The following is a 17194-nucleotide window of genomic DNA, read 5'->3' as shown; positions in this document are numbered from 1 at the left end:
GTTAGCATTGTAACAATTACGGCTACAACTTTTTTCACTTAACTGTTTTGTAAATAATATACCAGAGAATAGTCAAATGTGCCCGTTCAGAGCAACGAGACATCTTCAAATGTCTTGTTTAGTCTGATTAACATTTTAAAATCCAAAGATATTCAGTACTGTTGCATGCGACAAAAAAGAGATCTGAGAAGCTTGACACAGAAAACATTTTGACATTTTTACTTTAAAGAACTACTAAAACGTTGATTTGATTAACAACATACTTGTTGCCGATTCTTTTGAATGTTAATCAATATATCGACTAATTGTTGCAGCCCTTTACCATGTATCAATTTGTGTTGTAACTGCTTCTAAATAACTTTATCTGTGGAGATGCAACAAACCCCTAATCCATCTGTTTTGCTCCATGTTTGCAGGCTAATTTCACTTCAACACATGTCTGCAGTTGTGGTATTCATGATTTAAACAGCAACAAATATGTTGTGTATCAGCTGAAATACTGTAGAACTAAACAAGCATGATCAAGTAGACCAAAGCCAAATTAATGAATTAAGTGTTGATAAAAGGAGGTTGAGTTTTCATCATCCAACTTTTTTTTAATTAATTTGGCAAACACAATCTGATACAACTTTGTAGAAAAGTAATTTGAGGAACAAACAGCTACTAATAAGTGTCAAAAAGACATATTAACATGACTCATATGTGAAAAAATCTCCTGTTTCTCAACAACTGGTACAGAATGGACATCAGTGTCAGGTGTGTGTGTGTGTGTGTGTGTGTGTGTGTGTGTGTGTGTGTGTGTGTGTGTGTGTGTGTGTGTGTGTTTGTATTGCTTTATCAGCGGAGTTTTTTGGGAGGCCAGTTGGCCTGTGGAGGGGCTGTGATGCAACAAGGAGTTTACGGACAGACACTGCCCGTTGACGGTAAAATGAGGAAAGGGGGCTGGACTAAACTTTCAAGAAAAGAGGTCATCCTGTGTGGGAATTTCCCTCTCTCCTGTCAGCATGTGAGCCAGGAGCAGGGAAAGACTGCGTGGGGCTCGAATAGGAAACGAGGGATCATCGAAGAAAGAATTCCTAGAATGTTTGAATGAATCTGTGCCAACACTGACAGCTATGTCGAGAGCCACGAGAGCAGGAAGTGTGTGGAGAAAAGTCACAACAATGGAGTGTATGGATGTTCAATCGTCAACACATTATGTGAAGCATGACTTTGTTTGTGCGGATAACTTTTCTTGAAAGGTGTAAAAAAGAAAAAGAAAAAAGGGATCATGTTTCCTGCACTGTTTTGTACCCAGGAAGGCCTATATAAAGCCAGGCCACAACTTCTTACAGCTATTGTCATGTTCATGGAGGATTGCAATTGTCTTATTCAAATGTGGGTGTAGCATTCTTCAAGTGGTGATGTGTTGGAAAGGGAGGATGTTGCACAACAGTTTAAAGTTAAACTGTTCATCATTGAGTGTGTTGAAACATCCACTGCGCTCAAAATGTCATCTCACTGCACAAAAAACCCACATTTTTCTACTTCATTCACATAACGAGGAAACCTTTCACTGACACTAAAGTCAATGTGTCCACTCTCCAAACCCTAGCAGAGAAGGTGTTTACTCTGCTCTGCTGTTTGAAGTGAGGGTTGGGAAAATATTCCCCACCCTGAATTGTCACGGATCACCTATAAACCCCACCATGCCTCTTTCTTTATCCTCTCTGTCTGAGGTTTGTTTGTTCGAGACAGATAAGTTTCATATTGTGTGCACACAGTGAAAAGCAGTCTGAGGGCTTAGTCAACGCATCTATCATGTCTGTTGTAACCTCCTCTGTCACTCCCATTTTTAACTTCTTCATTTTCTGCTGAGTGTTTCCCACTTGAGGGTTAAACAAGGTTTGTTCTGGATTATCCGTATCTGGCCTGTGCTGACTCCCAGTCAGGTCTTTTGGCTGTTGAAGCGTGACCTGAGGTGGTGTGAGGAGGTTAGTTGCTGATTAATCTCCATGCAACCTTGAACCCCTCTCTGGGCCAGTGGACCCAGCAGACTATTGACAGAGCCATGTGCTAAAGATAAAGCTAACATTTCTGTGCTACGTGCAGTGCGAGCAAGTCTTTTTTTTTGTGCTGCTCTCAGCAGTATCGTTTCAGTATAAATTGGCTGGATGTATTTCAGTATCTGTGGACTTTTGTGTCAGTCAATGAGTAAACAGAGGAAAGCAAATGGCGCTGGCATTAAGATCTACCGAGTGTGGAGAGATCAGGAAGAATCCCCTCACTTTTCTATTATAGTTAATGGCGGTAGAAAAACACAACCTCACAAATCTGTCCTATTTTATATTCCTGATTCAGTAACAGAGGAGGTTTCTGTCGCTGCACAATGGCACCGATCAAACCACTGAATGCCATTTTCCGCCTTAACAATAAAAAATAATGGATTGTGTTGATGCTGATCTGAGGCATTATTAAAATATCTTACTGGTGACGACTAGATTTATAAAATTCACTCATGTCTAAAAATAAAAATCTAAATCCTTCAGCGTGTTGATGTCTCTTTCCATTTTGGCCTATTCTCCTGAATTAAAAGCAATAACGTCGAGCCCAGTGTTATCTGCAATATGTTGTAATTGTAATTGAAACCCATCTAAATGCACAGGCTGTCATGAGTGTGTGAATATTGAAGCACAACAACCATGTCTGCGCCTGCTTCAAAAAAGGACAGAAAAAGAAAGAAATTGCAAACGAAATTGTTTAGACAAAGTATAAATCTGTTTAATTCAATAAAATATCAAGTACAATTAAAGCATTTCCCCTTTTAACATTAAATAATTACTTATTTCATTCATTGCCAATACTATTACAAAGAGTTGCATCATTTCACTGCAGCACAACTCTTCCCTTGACAACCATTGCTCCAGATACACAAAATGTGGAAATTCACTCGCATGTATGTAAAATATGCACCGAAATACTGCGTACACAAAAATTACATCTCAGAATAAAGCTAAGGTGACATGTGAAGAATCGTGAATGATTGCGCAATCCATGCACCCACTCCTTCAGTCCCATTCAAAGTGTCCCTGTAAACTGGTGGTCGCTGTCTTCACCTGTGAAGCGTACCGTTTTTCAACACTTGTTCAGTGGATCCCCTCCGGCTCTAAAGTCCATCAATGATTACAAGCAGCCCAGAGGTCCGTGCGGAGTCCCTGGGGGAGGATTTCTAACATTGTCCGGTGGCAGAGAGCAGGTTGCGCAGGGTGGCCAGCTCTCTGGACAGCTGCTCCACACGCTTTTGTAAACGATCATTCTCTGCAGCCAGTTCCAGCACTTTATGCTGAGTCTCCAAGTTGCGCATTTTGGCTTTGTCCCTGCTCTTCCTCACGGCGAGGTTGTTCCTCTCCCGCCTCACCCTGTACTCTTCACTGTCCTTGTCCAGGCGTTTCTTTGATTTCCCGTTGGACATTTTGCCACTGTGCGACGATGACCTGCTTTTACCTGACGGGCCAGGTGTGCCGGGCGGGCTGGAGCAAGTCGAGGACGCAGTGGAGATGTTACCAATGCTGCCGCTGGTGGACTGGTAATGAAGGTAGGACCTCATGTCATACCCGGACGACCCGTTCTCCATCTTTGCGTCTTCCTGACTGTCGTCTCTATCAGCGGCAGCTGCAGCTCTGTAGCGGCTCTCGATGAGTTCAGGGCTGAGCACACTATCCACACGGGTGTCCTGCAGCTCAGTGTAACCCAGCGCGTAAGGCTCCCTGGGGCCCCTCAAGTTGTCACACTGACTCGTCTCCAGCTCGTTCAACAGAGAGTAGTTCTTGTAGTTCTGAAAAGCTGCAACTCTCTTCTTGTTCTCCGCCAGGAAATCTGAGAAAACGTCCCCCTGTTGCTGCTGCTGTTGCTGCTGCTGGTGGTGCGTCTGCGCCGCCACTTGCGGACAGTGCAAAGCTGAATCCAGGTAAACGCTGAAGTCTATCGCTCTCTCCCGCTCTTCAATGCCCAGCTCCGTCATCGAGTCGCCGACCCTCCAGTATGAGCCGTTGCTGGTGGGGTTGATAACGCCGTCTCTACTGTGGATTGCAAAGCCGCCCTCGTCGTAGAAGCCGGCCACTTCCATGGATCTTAACACCCGCCGGATTGCAGGAGCATGGAGGGCTGAGATGAGACGCCCAGAGAGGTTTTGGTTCAGTCGCCTCAGTTGTGAAATGGCTCAAGTGTCTGAATGTAATGAGTTTAATTCCCCTGTGACTCCGCCTGTGACAACAAGCAGCGAAACTACTTTGAGGAGAATGTGCTCATGGATTGGGAGGAATTGACAAGTCTTCCTGTCTCGGGTTTTTTTTATTAGACGCGAGGGGCGGGCGGGGCTTCAGCTGGGCAGGTGTGTGACGCGCAGCGACGGGCCAACCGGACAACCTGTTCTGCAGTTAGAGGCCTTCCCGAAATCAACTATTTATGTTTGGACTTAATAAAAAACTAACTTAATCTGTGTTGTGTGTGTGTGTGTGTGTGGCAGTTAAGACTGTGGCTGCAGCAAAGAGAGGAAATGCAACTTGAGGTTTTCACAACATTATCATAAAACTGAAACTGACACAACAAAAACAAAAAGTTAAAACTCAAACCAACACCGGGCTCCAGTACCCAGAGTGCGAACTGTCACATCAAAATGCGGGTGAATACTTTTAACCATTATCTGCTGTCAACAAGCCCATTCACGCCCTCTACAGTCACATCTCACCAACTCCACAATAATGGAAAAATCCCACTCAGTGGCAACCATTTTCTAAGTTCATGCGTAATCACCCCATAACAACGACACTCATGACAGCCGCCCAAATCTGCAGACAGCTGTTTCCCCACAACACAGACCCACACACACACACACACACACACACACACACACACACACACACACACACACACACACACACACACACACACACACACACACACACACACACACACACACACACACACACACACACACACACACACACACACACACACACACACACACACACACACACACACACACACACACACACACACACACACACACAGACTAGTTTAAACCAGCCTGTTGTTGTGTGGTCAAACTGTACAACATGATGCATCCACTGCAACACTGTATGAGGGTCAGGATGTTAGGAGGTTATAAGTCACAAACACTTAAATGTGTTCTCATTAAGGTCCAAGGAGATTTTCTCTCAATGTCTTTAGGATTTTTCTCTCAGAACATAACATTTGACAATAAAGAGCTCATAAACAAGTAATAAGACAGGGACTTGGCTCAGGCGCCAGAACAAGTGTTGGTATCATATGCACAGGATGTCTGGGTCCAATGAGCCTATAGGACACACAGACCGCTCATAACTCCACTCTCAGCTCTTCTTTTTTCACTTCCATGTGTAATCAGAGCTGAGTGATGTTGATTTAATGTGAGGTCTTACTGCCATCTTGTGGAGAGCTCTGAGAATTTAACATCACAGCAACAGAGTTCATATAAATGTTTAGGCCATGTGTATAAACCGTTTCACTGGTGTGCAGCCAAAGACACTTATGTCTAAAAAAACATTTCTTGCCTTTCCTTTATATATACACTCGGGGAGAGTTACCAAGTGGATCCCCAGCACATGCATGCACCGGTGTTACAGCAAATCCTGTGACTCAGCAGAGTTTGTAACTTTATTGGTGTATTTTTGTTGTTGTTGTTTGGTATAGCTGCTGTTACCCAAAATGATGACCTCAGTAGCATAGCAACTCTGGTTGATATTGATAGTGATTGATAGCTGTCTCTCAAGTAACTCTAACTGTCAAATAAATAACACAAACAATAAAAACTTAAATAAATAACGTATAAAATATATTTTGTATTTTATATTTTATCTTATTTTAGTACTTCTGATTGCTCTGTACCGCTGCTACGATGACCTAATTTCCCCTTGGGGATAAATAAAGTTATCTATCTATCTATCTATCTAAAGTAGGATAAATACGAAACACTCAAATAAAGCACAAGAGCCTGAAAATTGTACAGTTCTTGTGTAAACATACTTGCTATGTTGCTGTTGGGCCCGTACTGACCAACCATGCCCAATCCTTTGTGTATTTGCCCTGTCACCTCCAAGTTTAAAGTGCAGTGACACAGCAAACTACAGATGCCCGCTTCATTACATGCCCAGCAGTCTGGTTTCACAGATGTACATAGTGGGTATAGTCCATCTACAAAACCAGGCTTAGCTAAGATTAGCTAATAAAGTAGAACCTACCTTAGTTGATATTGTAATATATTGGTGCATTCCCTGATAAATGTGCACTTCAATCAAATTACAAAAATCAATTGGTTAACCCGTAGGACTTTTGAGGCAAAGTTTTGTTTGTTAAAGTAAGATAAATGTAGTAATTAAAAAGGAAAAAAGGAAATATAATGTTAAATGTAATAAAATGTACAATATTTACCTAAAAATGTAGTGGAGTGTGAGGTAGCAGAAAATGGAAAAACTCAAGTAATGCACTTACTGTAGCTCGTCTACATATTCTACCAGTGCAGAAAGCAACTATTTATAGTATGTATCCACCGGCGTAAAGAACTGTCAAGTTATGTACCATTTTGAGACTCCTGTACTTAAGTATTTCTAATTAATGTTGCCTGGCCTACCTTATTTCTGTTATTTGTTATAAGTATAAAGTATATTGGTGCTATTTGTTGTATGCGTATACTGTCTTTTTCTACCCAATTAGCTGCAACATCGTATATCCACCACTTAAGTGCAATCATTTATTCTTACTGCTCATTCCTTTCATATACAGTCATACATATTTTATCTTATACATCTACCTCATCTATATTTGACTAAGAGTTTATTGTTTATTGTATACTTTCTGTATTTATTTAGCTAAGAGTTTATTGTTTATCCTATACTGTATTTGTGTGTTTTTGTAAGCTGCTGGAAACTCAATTTCCTTGCGGGAGTCATCCCAAATGATCAATAAAGAGAAGTCAAAGTCACATTATGCACACTCCTTATCACTTATTTAGTTTGTACTTATTTTATTTCAATATGCTGCTAAACTGCACTGATATTGTTGTATATTGTATATACCTACGTTTAGCCACAATGTCTGTTGCATTCTGTCACATTTAGTTAATTGTTTGATTTATTTTATGTTAGCTTTATTTTGATTTGATTTATGTTTTATGCTTACTGTTACTCTGACCCTTTCCCATCTATGTATTAAAACAGTTGCACAATAATTTCCCTTGGGATAAATAAAGCTTCTTGAATCTTGAATTTCTCACTTGTGAGACAGTAAATTAATATTTTATCTTATCTTCCATTTCAGAGGTAAATGTTACACTTTTCACTCCACTACATGTATCTGACAGTGGTAACATTATGGAGAAAATATTACTCATCTACTCCACTATATTTGAACTTTTTTGCTGCTAATACTCACATACTTAAAAAAACAAAACGTTTAGACAATGAAACGTATAGACCTTTTCAAAGATGTAAACATAAACATCATAAATGTGTCCCAATTAACTGGGACACATATTAATATGCTAATTTGACTTAAAGCGTGGCAGTTAGCTAACATTAGCATTATGTTAGCTAACGTTAGCCAGCTGGTCTCACCTGACCACGTGAGGCCGTAATGAAGTGGGTGTTTTAAAGTTTATGAATTGAACTAATACATTTACTTTAAAAGTTACACAAGTAAACGGTTTCAAGTATTCTTGCACTGTGCTGTGTCGTATGTGATCAAACTTTCGGTCGTTTCCATTAGAGTTGAAGCTGAAGCGTCACTGAATGTGACGGGTGACAGATGTCGCCGCTACACCTGCTCCGGTTGTTTCATATCCTGACATGTAGAGAGACAGATGGTGCTTGTCCTCTTACTATTACTATGTCTCTATATCTGATAGAAAGTGCACACATGCTTTTATTAGAAATCCTCTTGAACATATTACTACTCCAATATGTACATATAGATGGATATCTTGATGAAAACAATGGAACTCTTTGTATTAAAATAAATAAACAAGAGACGTAATATTTGTGATTGTGAGGGGGAGTCTATTGAACGTGTTTTTGCAGATTGTTTGTCATGGCACTTCTTTTTTGATTTGATTTACAGAGTACCTCTTAAAATGCTTTATTACTAATTCCTAACATATCCCAAATATATCCGGCAGATGAAAATAACACAATTAATTTGATCATTATCTAAGCAAAATACTATATCCATAAAATAATTTGGCTTAATAAACTACCCCCCTTTTATATATTTTTTAAGGATTTTGAATCATATTTTACAATATAAAAGTCAAAAATAATAAATTGGCAAAAACTATTAGATTCTTTAGGCATTTCAAATGTACTTCCTCAGTTTAGCAGACCCCATACGTTTTTCGTTTTTGTTATTATTCATTCCTTTATGTTTTACTGTCTTTGTACGTTTTGATTTATGTTATAACTATTTATACATTTAGAAAAAACATTTTTGGTATTGCGTATAACCCTGGAACATGTAAGAAAAGTAAAGTTTATATTGAATCTCCTAAATAATAATAAAAAGTACCAATTAAAAGTATGTTCAGAGGGAGAGAGCTCCATCTACTGTACACCGAGCAGAGCAGAGCGGAGCGGGCACCAGGCAGGACGGGTGGGGTCAGGAAATGCGGTCTTTCCCCTCGCTCACCGCCATTGGTCACTCACCTCTCCGTGGAACGTTCTCCCGCCTCGTGATTGGCTGTTGCGCTCACCAACTTCGCACCCGATTGGTTGGAAACGCTACGCTTGACTGTGGGCTGAGAACTTGATGATCCCGTTGGTTCCTGTACCGAGCAGAGAGAGAGCGAGAGAGAGATTGAAGGGGTTGGGCCCGACAGCGGAGAGAAATGGCGAGAATGGTTAACGAGAACGGGTGTGAAGTGGAAACACGGAGCCCGGAGCCACAGGGACCGGGCCGGGGTTCGGCCAGATGGGGTCCACAACATGCCGGTGCACGAGAACTGGCTACATTATACTCGCCAGGTGAGTCGATGACCCGCTTCATGGTCTTGTTAGGTCCAAGCGCCCAACAGCGGTGTGACACAACGACAGGCGTTACATAGCTTAGTTGCCAAGTAACAAAATGAAGGAAAAAAACTACTTACATCACAAGCATAAACACCGGTTTATTTTGAACTGCTGCAGTTAAATGGCACCGAACAATAAGCAGCCAGCTGCGTGTTGGTCACAGCCAGACTTTTGTTGTTGTTACACAACAAGAATCATATGAGATTGAGGTTGAATTTGTGTTTGAGTCGCTGTTCGTCCTTTGACATTTCCAGCATCAGACAGAGGTTAGAAGAATATATAGTGCTCCTGCTTTAGACTCGGAAGCCTCATTTTATCCAGGAAGCTGCTGATGACCTTTCATAACAGTGCTGCTTGTAGCTCAGAGAAGAGAGCAATGCATAACCAAAAACTCCCAGACAGTGTGACCAGTCCTCCCACTATCATGCATACCATTTGAACTTGAGTGAGAGGCCTTCACGCCCAGTGTACAAATACTTCAGGCCTTTTAAACTCCTCATATCAGGTTTTTTTTAACCACACAGGGATCTCATAGGTACTGGAAATCCCTCAAACACTTGAGTGTTAGTGTGGTGTTTTCCAGGTTTGAAAAGTGCTTTGGATTTTGTATAAAGTCGTTGAAACTGCTTGAAATGTATGTTGAATGGGACGGCATATGTGATGTAACTCATAGAAAGAGGATATGCAAATCTAAGAGACTAAAAAACAGCAGTTTCTGACATTTCTGCATGAAAAATAACTTTTTGACGATTAACAGATCAAAATTCAACTAATTGTTGTAGCTCTAACGGCAGGTCTACTTACAAACACGCAGAAAGCTGTCTCGAAAAATAATATAGCACAATAACATCTAATTGAATCAGTATTCTAAATATATTGTACACAATTATGTAGCTGTACGGTTCTGGAAAATCATGAAAATGCACCTTGAAATGCTTGAAAAGTGCTTGGATTTGATTTGGACCCCAGACTGAGCCTCATTTGAGTTGTAAGATGTGTGCAGGTATTTGAAACCCAGCTGCTCGCCAGTCCTGTAAGTTAACAAGCAGAATTGCAGAGAGATGTTTCCTCACTGATGCAACTTAATCATATTTCCTTGTTTATAAACTTTGGACTTTTTAATCTGGATTATGTCATATCATATTCAGGTGTTATGGACAACGTGTGACTGATTACCTTATCAGGAACGTTGTGCTGCTCATGTGTTGAATCATACTAATAATAAGTACGCTCCTGTTTTTTCATTAAGGCAAAAGATGTCAAGAATGGTTATGTGTCGTCCTCTGCTTCTCTCTCATGGCCTTCAATTTCATTCACCTTCTTGCCAATTTCCACCTGGGACATCTGTGGTACATCCTGCTGAGTATTGGTGAGTACCGACTGGTTGGTGAGTTCTGTTGGGTCTGCTGTTTTGTCTTCATTTGGGCGTTTTCTCATCCCTTTTCTGCGCTTCGCTTCTCCTCAAACTCATTTTCAGTTGCGGGAATACTCACCGCAGACTTTGCGTCAGGACTTGTTCACTGGGGGGCCGATACGTGGGGATCAGTGGATCTACCCATCTTTGGAAAGGTACGGTGTCAAGTGTTTGTACTGTCTAAATAATCCATATTTCAAAAGGAGCATTTTCCTGCATTCACAGCACGTATATTTGCTTGTTTTTCAGGCCTTTATACGACCATTTAGAGAGCACCACATTGACCCCACAGCCATTACCCGTCACGACTTTATTGAGACCAATGGTGACAACTGCATGCTGACCATAGTCCCTCTAGCACACATGGCCTTCAGCTTCCTCACCCTCTCCCCTGGTGAGTTTTGTATCAACAAAACCAAGTCTGACATTTTCTTCTGCCTAAATGTGTTCAAAAATAACCACGCAGAGAAAAAAACCCAAAAAAGAAACACCAAACAAATTAGTTTCTGTCTTCTGTTTTTTTTTTTTGCAGTGGAGATTTACCACATCTACCCGTGGTACTGCTACTTGTTCGCACTATCCATCTTTGTGACCCTAACCAACCAGATTCACAAGTGGTCGCACACGTACTTTGGCTTGCCTCGTTGGGTCGTGTTGCTACAGGACTGCCACATCATCCTCCCCCGCAAGCACCACCGCGTCCATCACGTCTCCCCTCATGAGACGTACTTCTGCATCACGACCGGTTTGTCCTTATTTCCTCATTATAGATGAAACTCTGCCAGTACATTGTAGGGATGGTCAAGTACTTGTGTTAAGTTATTATAGAGTAAAAAAAGATCTAATTTAAGAATAGGATATGATATAACATTTTTCATTACGTCTTGAAGAAGCGTGGGGTCATGAGAGTCGTTCTCCTCATTGTTTAACAATCAATATTGCCAGTAAAAATCTGGGAGTTATCTGACCAGGAGGACATGTGGACTTTAAGTTAGTCGCTTTAGCAGGTCTGATTAATCCAGCGCCAGCTGCCTGTGGTCAGATTCCGGACTGTTCCTGTGGCTGACTGTGACCCATGACCCCCAGATGATAAATGAGTGAAATTTAACAATTGGATGCTTCATTCACACTTTTCTCACAGCTTTTATTATCTAGTTTGACAGTCAATCATTAGGGAAGAAAAAAACATAAACTACTTTAAAGTAGTATTTTTACAAATACGGATACCAGAATTTTAGGCCGTATTGGAGGCAGAACGACTTTATTCTAAGGAAACAGCGCTGAGTTAAAACACTGCAACCCCCTGATTGGTCAGAGAGAACCGTCACTGGCATGACCGTCTTCGGCATAATCAATCGCGGGCCCGGCCCAGCACTGTTATCGGTGGATGGAACAATTATACTTAAAATAGTAGTAGTAGTCGTAAGATATTGACGGTTACAAAGTCAAAAAACAGAAGAAGCGAGTAGTCGATGTGTTGGACAAATTCTAATGTCCAAATCGATTACTTGAGATGAAATCTCAGTGTATGGGATGAGAGTGAGGCAGATTAGTCATTGAGCTTTTTTCCCTCCAGGTTGGCTGAACTACCCTCTGGAGAAGCTGGGTTTCTGGAAGAACCTGGAGGATCTTATCCAGGGTGTGACAGGAGAGAAGCCCAGGTCGGACGACCTGAAATGGGCTCAAAAAGTCAAGTAACGCCGCAGGCTAACTGCACCCTACCTCAGAAGACACTGGCTCCGTCCAGGCTTCTCATCCCCTTTTTTGCCTCACACAAACTGTAATCGATAGAACGAAGAACTAACAAACACCTTCTGATGCCATAGCTTTAAGTCTTGCACATTTGTCTGTTTTTTAAGAGGAGGGCTCTGTTGATGGAACTTTTCATTACTTACTCGTGGAGATCATTTCAAATCGCAATATAATATCCCAAACCCTCATGTCAAACACATCTTAACACTGTTTTGAGGCATTTTACAAATGCTTTTGCTAAGAAGGTGTGATCAGATACTTTATGGTCAGATACAGATAATTTTAGATCACCCTCAAAGGAGATTAAAAGATTTTAGAAAATTCAAACAATCCCAAGAAAGAATACTTGAAAGAGTGAACACTGCAGAGACTCTACTGTTCATTTGCAGAGTGGATAAATCACGTTATAATTAGCACTGCTTTATGTTCCACCTCATCAGGGGTCTACTTGATGTGCGAGTAATAAAATTGGATTTAGGCCACGGTATGTACAGCGGTAGGACTGAGGTGATTTTTGGATGCTTTACCAATGTTGATAGCTAAAGAACAAAATCGTTTTTACTGTTACGTTTGTTGATTTATTGCACATTTAGGTTCAGCTGCACAATTTGGGAATTTCTTTTTTAAAGAGAGTTGATGACAATATTTAATTTTTTTGTTGGTGAGAGATAATGACTACAGTTGCAGTCGATGCTACTTTTAAAACCAAAATCATCCCTCCGGATTGCTAAATGACAGATCTGACAGCTCAGAAAACGGGTTTTGATTCAAACTAACCTAAAACAAACAACCAAATTGCTGTCAGTTCCAAAGCTGGCATTTTGATTGGCATCTGTTAGTATCTGGCCATTGAGACACGTTCTATCTTTGACGGAGGAAACACAGAATCAGAGTAATTTGAGCTGAAGTAGTCACATTGAAACGCGTAACTGTAGTCAGCGTAGATGGTCGGCCATTAGAAATCCAGGCAAATACACATGTATCATGTTGTTGTTCTGCTCGACTAACTAGTCTTTTCAGATGATCTTGTGTCCTCGCTGAAAAGCCTCTTTATTTGACTACTGGTAAACGGACAGGTTAGCAGGAAAAAGGCAGATGCAGTTTTGTGAAGCTGCCTTAACGTACGCACCACAGATGCAGCACTTGTGTCTTTTTGTTGTTGTTGTTTTTGTCTCATTTTTGCTGCACTTCTTTGTGTTGTTGCAATGGTAATTTGTCCGTCTTTATGGGATTTCTGTCTCAGTTACTCAGACGCAGATACTCCAAAGTTATGTGCCAATAGTGTGTCACGTTGTTTTCGCTCCTTACATCTTGCTATTTTTTGTATAGTGAAAAGGAACAGAACGTAACATTTCCCTGTGAGTAATGACGCCGCCGTCTTGGTAACTTCCACACTTTGTAATGTTGCAAGGGCTTCGGTGACGGCTTACGATCCAGGAATTACTTCACCCTTAAAGATGAGATCATGTAGTTAATTGACTGGTTGAACGTTTTTTTTAATGCTTTAGTCAGTAATTTGTAAATGTATTGTACAGCAAATAACTATGCAGTGTAATAAGAGGCCCTTAACCATACGTCTTAACTCATGTGATTAGATTAAAATGCCTTTCTTTTTCTACTAGTGTACACACATTTGCTATTTACGTTGGAAAACTGGAGCTTAGAAAATTAGCTACTTAAACTGCATGACAAAATGAGATGTCACTTACACAGACATAAGAATGCGTGCGTGCATGCATACAGCATGTCGGCTTGTGCAGGCGATACACCGAGTCACCAGCTTTCCTTTGAGTTTGTGTACAGCAGACACTGACTAGGGAGGATTGTACTCGCTCTAGATGAAATTAAATTGTGCTGCTTTCAAAAGATGACCCCAAATTTTGGCCAAATGGTCCCCGGTTTTTTGAAGTATCAGTTGTTATCTTGTAAATCATAGATTTTCAGGTTTTGATTGGAGTTGACCAAGTTAAAGGGTGAATCGCTGAACTTCTGATGTTGTACTAGGTAATCTAATGATAGTATTAGTTTATTTTTAAGACAATATTATGATTTATGATGTAATATTCCAGCTTTTGAATCCTTCATACTTGATTATATACAATTATTCACCTTAGGTCAACAGCAGAAGTACACTGCAGATTGCATAGTGCTTGTAGAGTATTGTGAGAAGCAGTTTTGTGTGCGCTAGGTTGTGTTATATTTGTCGGTAAATGGACGCCGTTATGTGTCACTGCATCAAAGTTTAAGACCTGCATATAAGTTCTACTCCTGAAGCTCCTTTTGATCAGTATTAGGCCAAATATACTTTTGGGCAATGCTAACTACAGTTAAGTAGACTCATTTGACAACTTATTTTATACATAGGAAGTTGTTGGCTCTGTTGGATGTTTTGGCGCTTTGGCAGATTGCTTTTTGTGATGGTATAAAACAATTTAAATGTTGTTTTTGTAATACGATAGCTAAGGATAACAGTAAGAAATACTAGAAATGCGATAATTATTTTTGGAAAACTTGACAACCTTGCAATAAATAAATAAAAGGTGAGCTCAGATTAAATCCACAATACAATAATCTTAATTTGGAAACAGACTAATTTATTCTACACTCTTATTCTCCAGATGATCTCAGGATTGTGGTTACAGTGATTAAAGTAGGTTTTTATGAATTTGTTCAAAGAAAGTGGATAAAGAAACCCTCTCTATTAGTGAAGTTAAGGTCGGTATTTAATATATTAAAGTTGTTGAAGTCACTCGTTTAGTAGCCGAATGATTTAAAATGCATTTTAGGTTCTATTGTAGCCACATGTCAGTACAGTTGGCCTCTTGTTATTGAGGTAGAATTTGTGATGAAGCGGTGTTGTTTTTGTTTTAGAGACGGACGTCAGTGGATTTAAAGGGTACTTTGTGACTGTGTGGTTAACTTAAAATATTTTTCCTACTGGAAATTGTCAAAGCAAATGAAGTTGTTGGTAAGCCGGGTGGGCAGTCATCGTTGGTATGTTCCACATGCCGTGTTGAAATCACTTTTGTAACGATCTTTGGACTTTTTATTGAATTGCCTTATCCTCTCCCTGATTGATTTACTGTAAATCTCTCAAGCGACATGGGAAAACAATTTATTGACCGACTTTAAATTGCCCTTCGTTGGCCTCTCGCTTCGTCTGAGGCAAAACCCATATGGATGTTGTAGTTGGTTATGTATGCTGGTGGTGATGGAGTTTTAGATATCAGAATAATGCCTTGATGCCTTTTTGTTGTCTTCTATTTGGGAGACTTACAATGTATATATTAAACTGTATTTATAAATAAACAGTTGATAATTACGGTTACCTGTTTTCTTTGATTCATTTCTTTCTTGGCGTTAGATTCAAGATACTGTAGCTATATTCTCTCTGGATTACATCATATATTTTTAAATCATTACAGTAGCTCAACCCTCTCCATCCTGTGGGCCCACCACTGGCAGGAGGAACCACTGGGGTCGGGTGCGCTGCTGCACAGGTGGCAGTGAAGGTGAGTGGCCTCGACGGACCAGACCCGGGCAGCAAGGGCTGACTCTGGGGACGTGGAATGTCACCTCTCTGCTTTTTGATTGCTTACTCCAGGTAGGGAATGAGTCCTTACCCCAAGTAACTCGGGATCCTGTTCATGAGCGAGGGGACGATGGAGCGTGAGTTTGGCCGGAGAATCGTAGCAGCGGGGGCGGTGTTGCAGTCGCTCTACTGCACCATTGTGACGAAAAGAGAGCTGAGCCGGAAGGCAAAGCTCTCGATCTACTGGTCAATCTTCGTTCCTACCCTCACCTATGGTCATGAAAGCTGGGTCATGACCGAAAGAACGAGGTCGCGGGTACAAGCGGCCGAAATGGGGTTTCTCAGGAGGGTGGCTGGAGTCTCCCTTAGAGATAGGGTGAGAAGTTCAGCCATCCGTGAGGAACTCGGAGTAGAGCCGCTGCTCCTTTGCGTTGAAAGGAGCCAGTTGAGGTGGTTCGGGCATCTACTAAGGATGCCCCCTGGGCGCCTCCCTAGGGAGGTGTTCCAGGCACGTCCAGCTGGGAGGAGGCCTCGGGGAAGACCCAGGACCATGTGGAGAGATTATATCTCCACTCTGGCCTGGGAACACCTCGAGATCCCCCAGTTAGAGCTGGTTAATGTGGCCCGGGAAAGGGAAGTTTGGGGTCCCCTGCTGGAGCTGCTGCCCCCGCGACCCGACCCCGGATAAGAGGCTGAAGATGAGATGAGAGCAGCTCAACGCCTTACAACTGATTTGCGGGACACAATATCCAATAACCAGTGAAGGAAGAAGTTCTCAAATCTTTTACTTAAGTAAAAGTAGCAATACCAGTGTAGAAATACTCTATTACTAGTAAAAGTAAAAAATACTGGCATCAAAATATACTCAAAGTGCTCGAAGTGTAGTAATGTAAGTTTGATTAGAAAATGTTAATGCATTATTTGTGAGTGTGAATTTCCTTAAAATACTTTATAATACTTTATAATAATACATCATAATCGATGGTTAATGTTTGCTAATATTTTGTATTATTAATAATAATCTGCAAAGTAACCAGTAACTAAAGTTATGAAACCCATGTAGTGGAGTAAAAAGTACAAAATTTTCCTCTGAAGTGTTGTGGAGTAGAGATATAAAGTAGCAGGGAAATAAGGGAAAAACTCAAGTGAAATACAAGTACAGTACTTAATTAAATGTACTTGGGACATTAAGGGCAATATCATATAATAATGAACATTATGTAATAAACATGCACTCTTACACTTACCAACACTTGATACTGTACAATCAAACCTGATTTGGGGATTCTATATATTTTGGATTTGTTCCTCATTCGTATCTTAGACTGTTATATTATCATTCTTTATATAATCCCCCCCACTTTGTATTGCAACTGCTGCACACCAATTTCCCTGGGGATAAATAAAGTTATCGTATACAAT

General features: G+C 40.8%; 2 protein-coding genes across 2 annotated transcripts; one reads left to right on the top strand and one right to left on the bottom strand.

Annotated features, from left to right (window-relative positions):
* Window positions 1-2735: 2735 nt before the first annotated feature.
* Window positions 2736-4285, bottom strand: cebpb (CCAAT enhancer binding protein beta). Its single transcript, XM_083919691.1, has one exon. The coding sequence runs from the start codon at window positions 4103-4105 to the stop codon at window positions 3209-3211; it is 897 nt and encodes a 298-aa protein (XP_083775817.1). The 5' UTR covers window positions 4106-4285; the 3' UTR covers window positions 2736-3208.
* A 4583-nt stretch (window positions 4286-8868) lies between these two features.
* On the top strand, window positions 8869-15480 carry peds1 (plasmanylethanolamine desaturase 1). Its single transcript, XM_083920331.1, has 6 exons — window positions 8869-9029; window positions 10324-10443; window positions 10552-10643; window positions 10738-10882; window positions 11021-11233; window positions 12065-15480. Exons 1-6 carry the CDS (start codon window positions 8894-8896, stop codon window positions 12184-12186), a joined length of 828 nt encoding a protein of 275 aa, XP_083776457.1. The 5' UTR covers window positions 8869-8893; the 3' UTR covers window positions 12187-15480.
* Window positions 15481-17194: the final 1714 nt, after the last annotated feature.

Source organism: Echiichthys vipera, assembly GCF_963691815.1.
Source record: "Echiichthys vipera genome assembly, chromosome: 9".
Classification (NCBI taxonomy): Eukaryota; Metazoa; Chordata; class Actinopteri; order Perciformes; family Trachinidae; genus Echiichthys; species Echiichthys vipera.
The sequence above is the reverse complement of the archived record's forward strand: the minus strand, read 5'-3'. Positions and strand labels throughout refer to the sequence as shown.

Bases quoted from the DNA above. Each gene is read 5' to 3' on its own strand.
- cebpb (XM_083919691.1), bottom strand. From the start codon at position 4,105: ATGGAAGTGGCCGGCTTCTACGACGAGGGCGGCTTTGCAATCCACAGT.
- peds1 (XM_083920331.1), top strand. From the start codon at position 8,894: ATGGCGAGAATGGTTAACGAGAACGGGTGTGAAGTGGAAACACGGAGC. The intron at 10,444-10,551 runs GTGAGTACCGAC...ACTCATTTTCAG, and splicing joins GTACATCCTGCTGAGTATTG to TTGCGGGAATACTCACCGCA. The intron at 10,644-10,737 runs GTACGGTGTCAA...CTTGTTTTTCAG, and splicing joins ATCTACCCATCTTTGGAAAG to GCCTTTATACGACCATTTAG.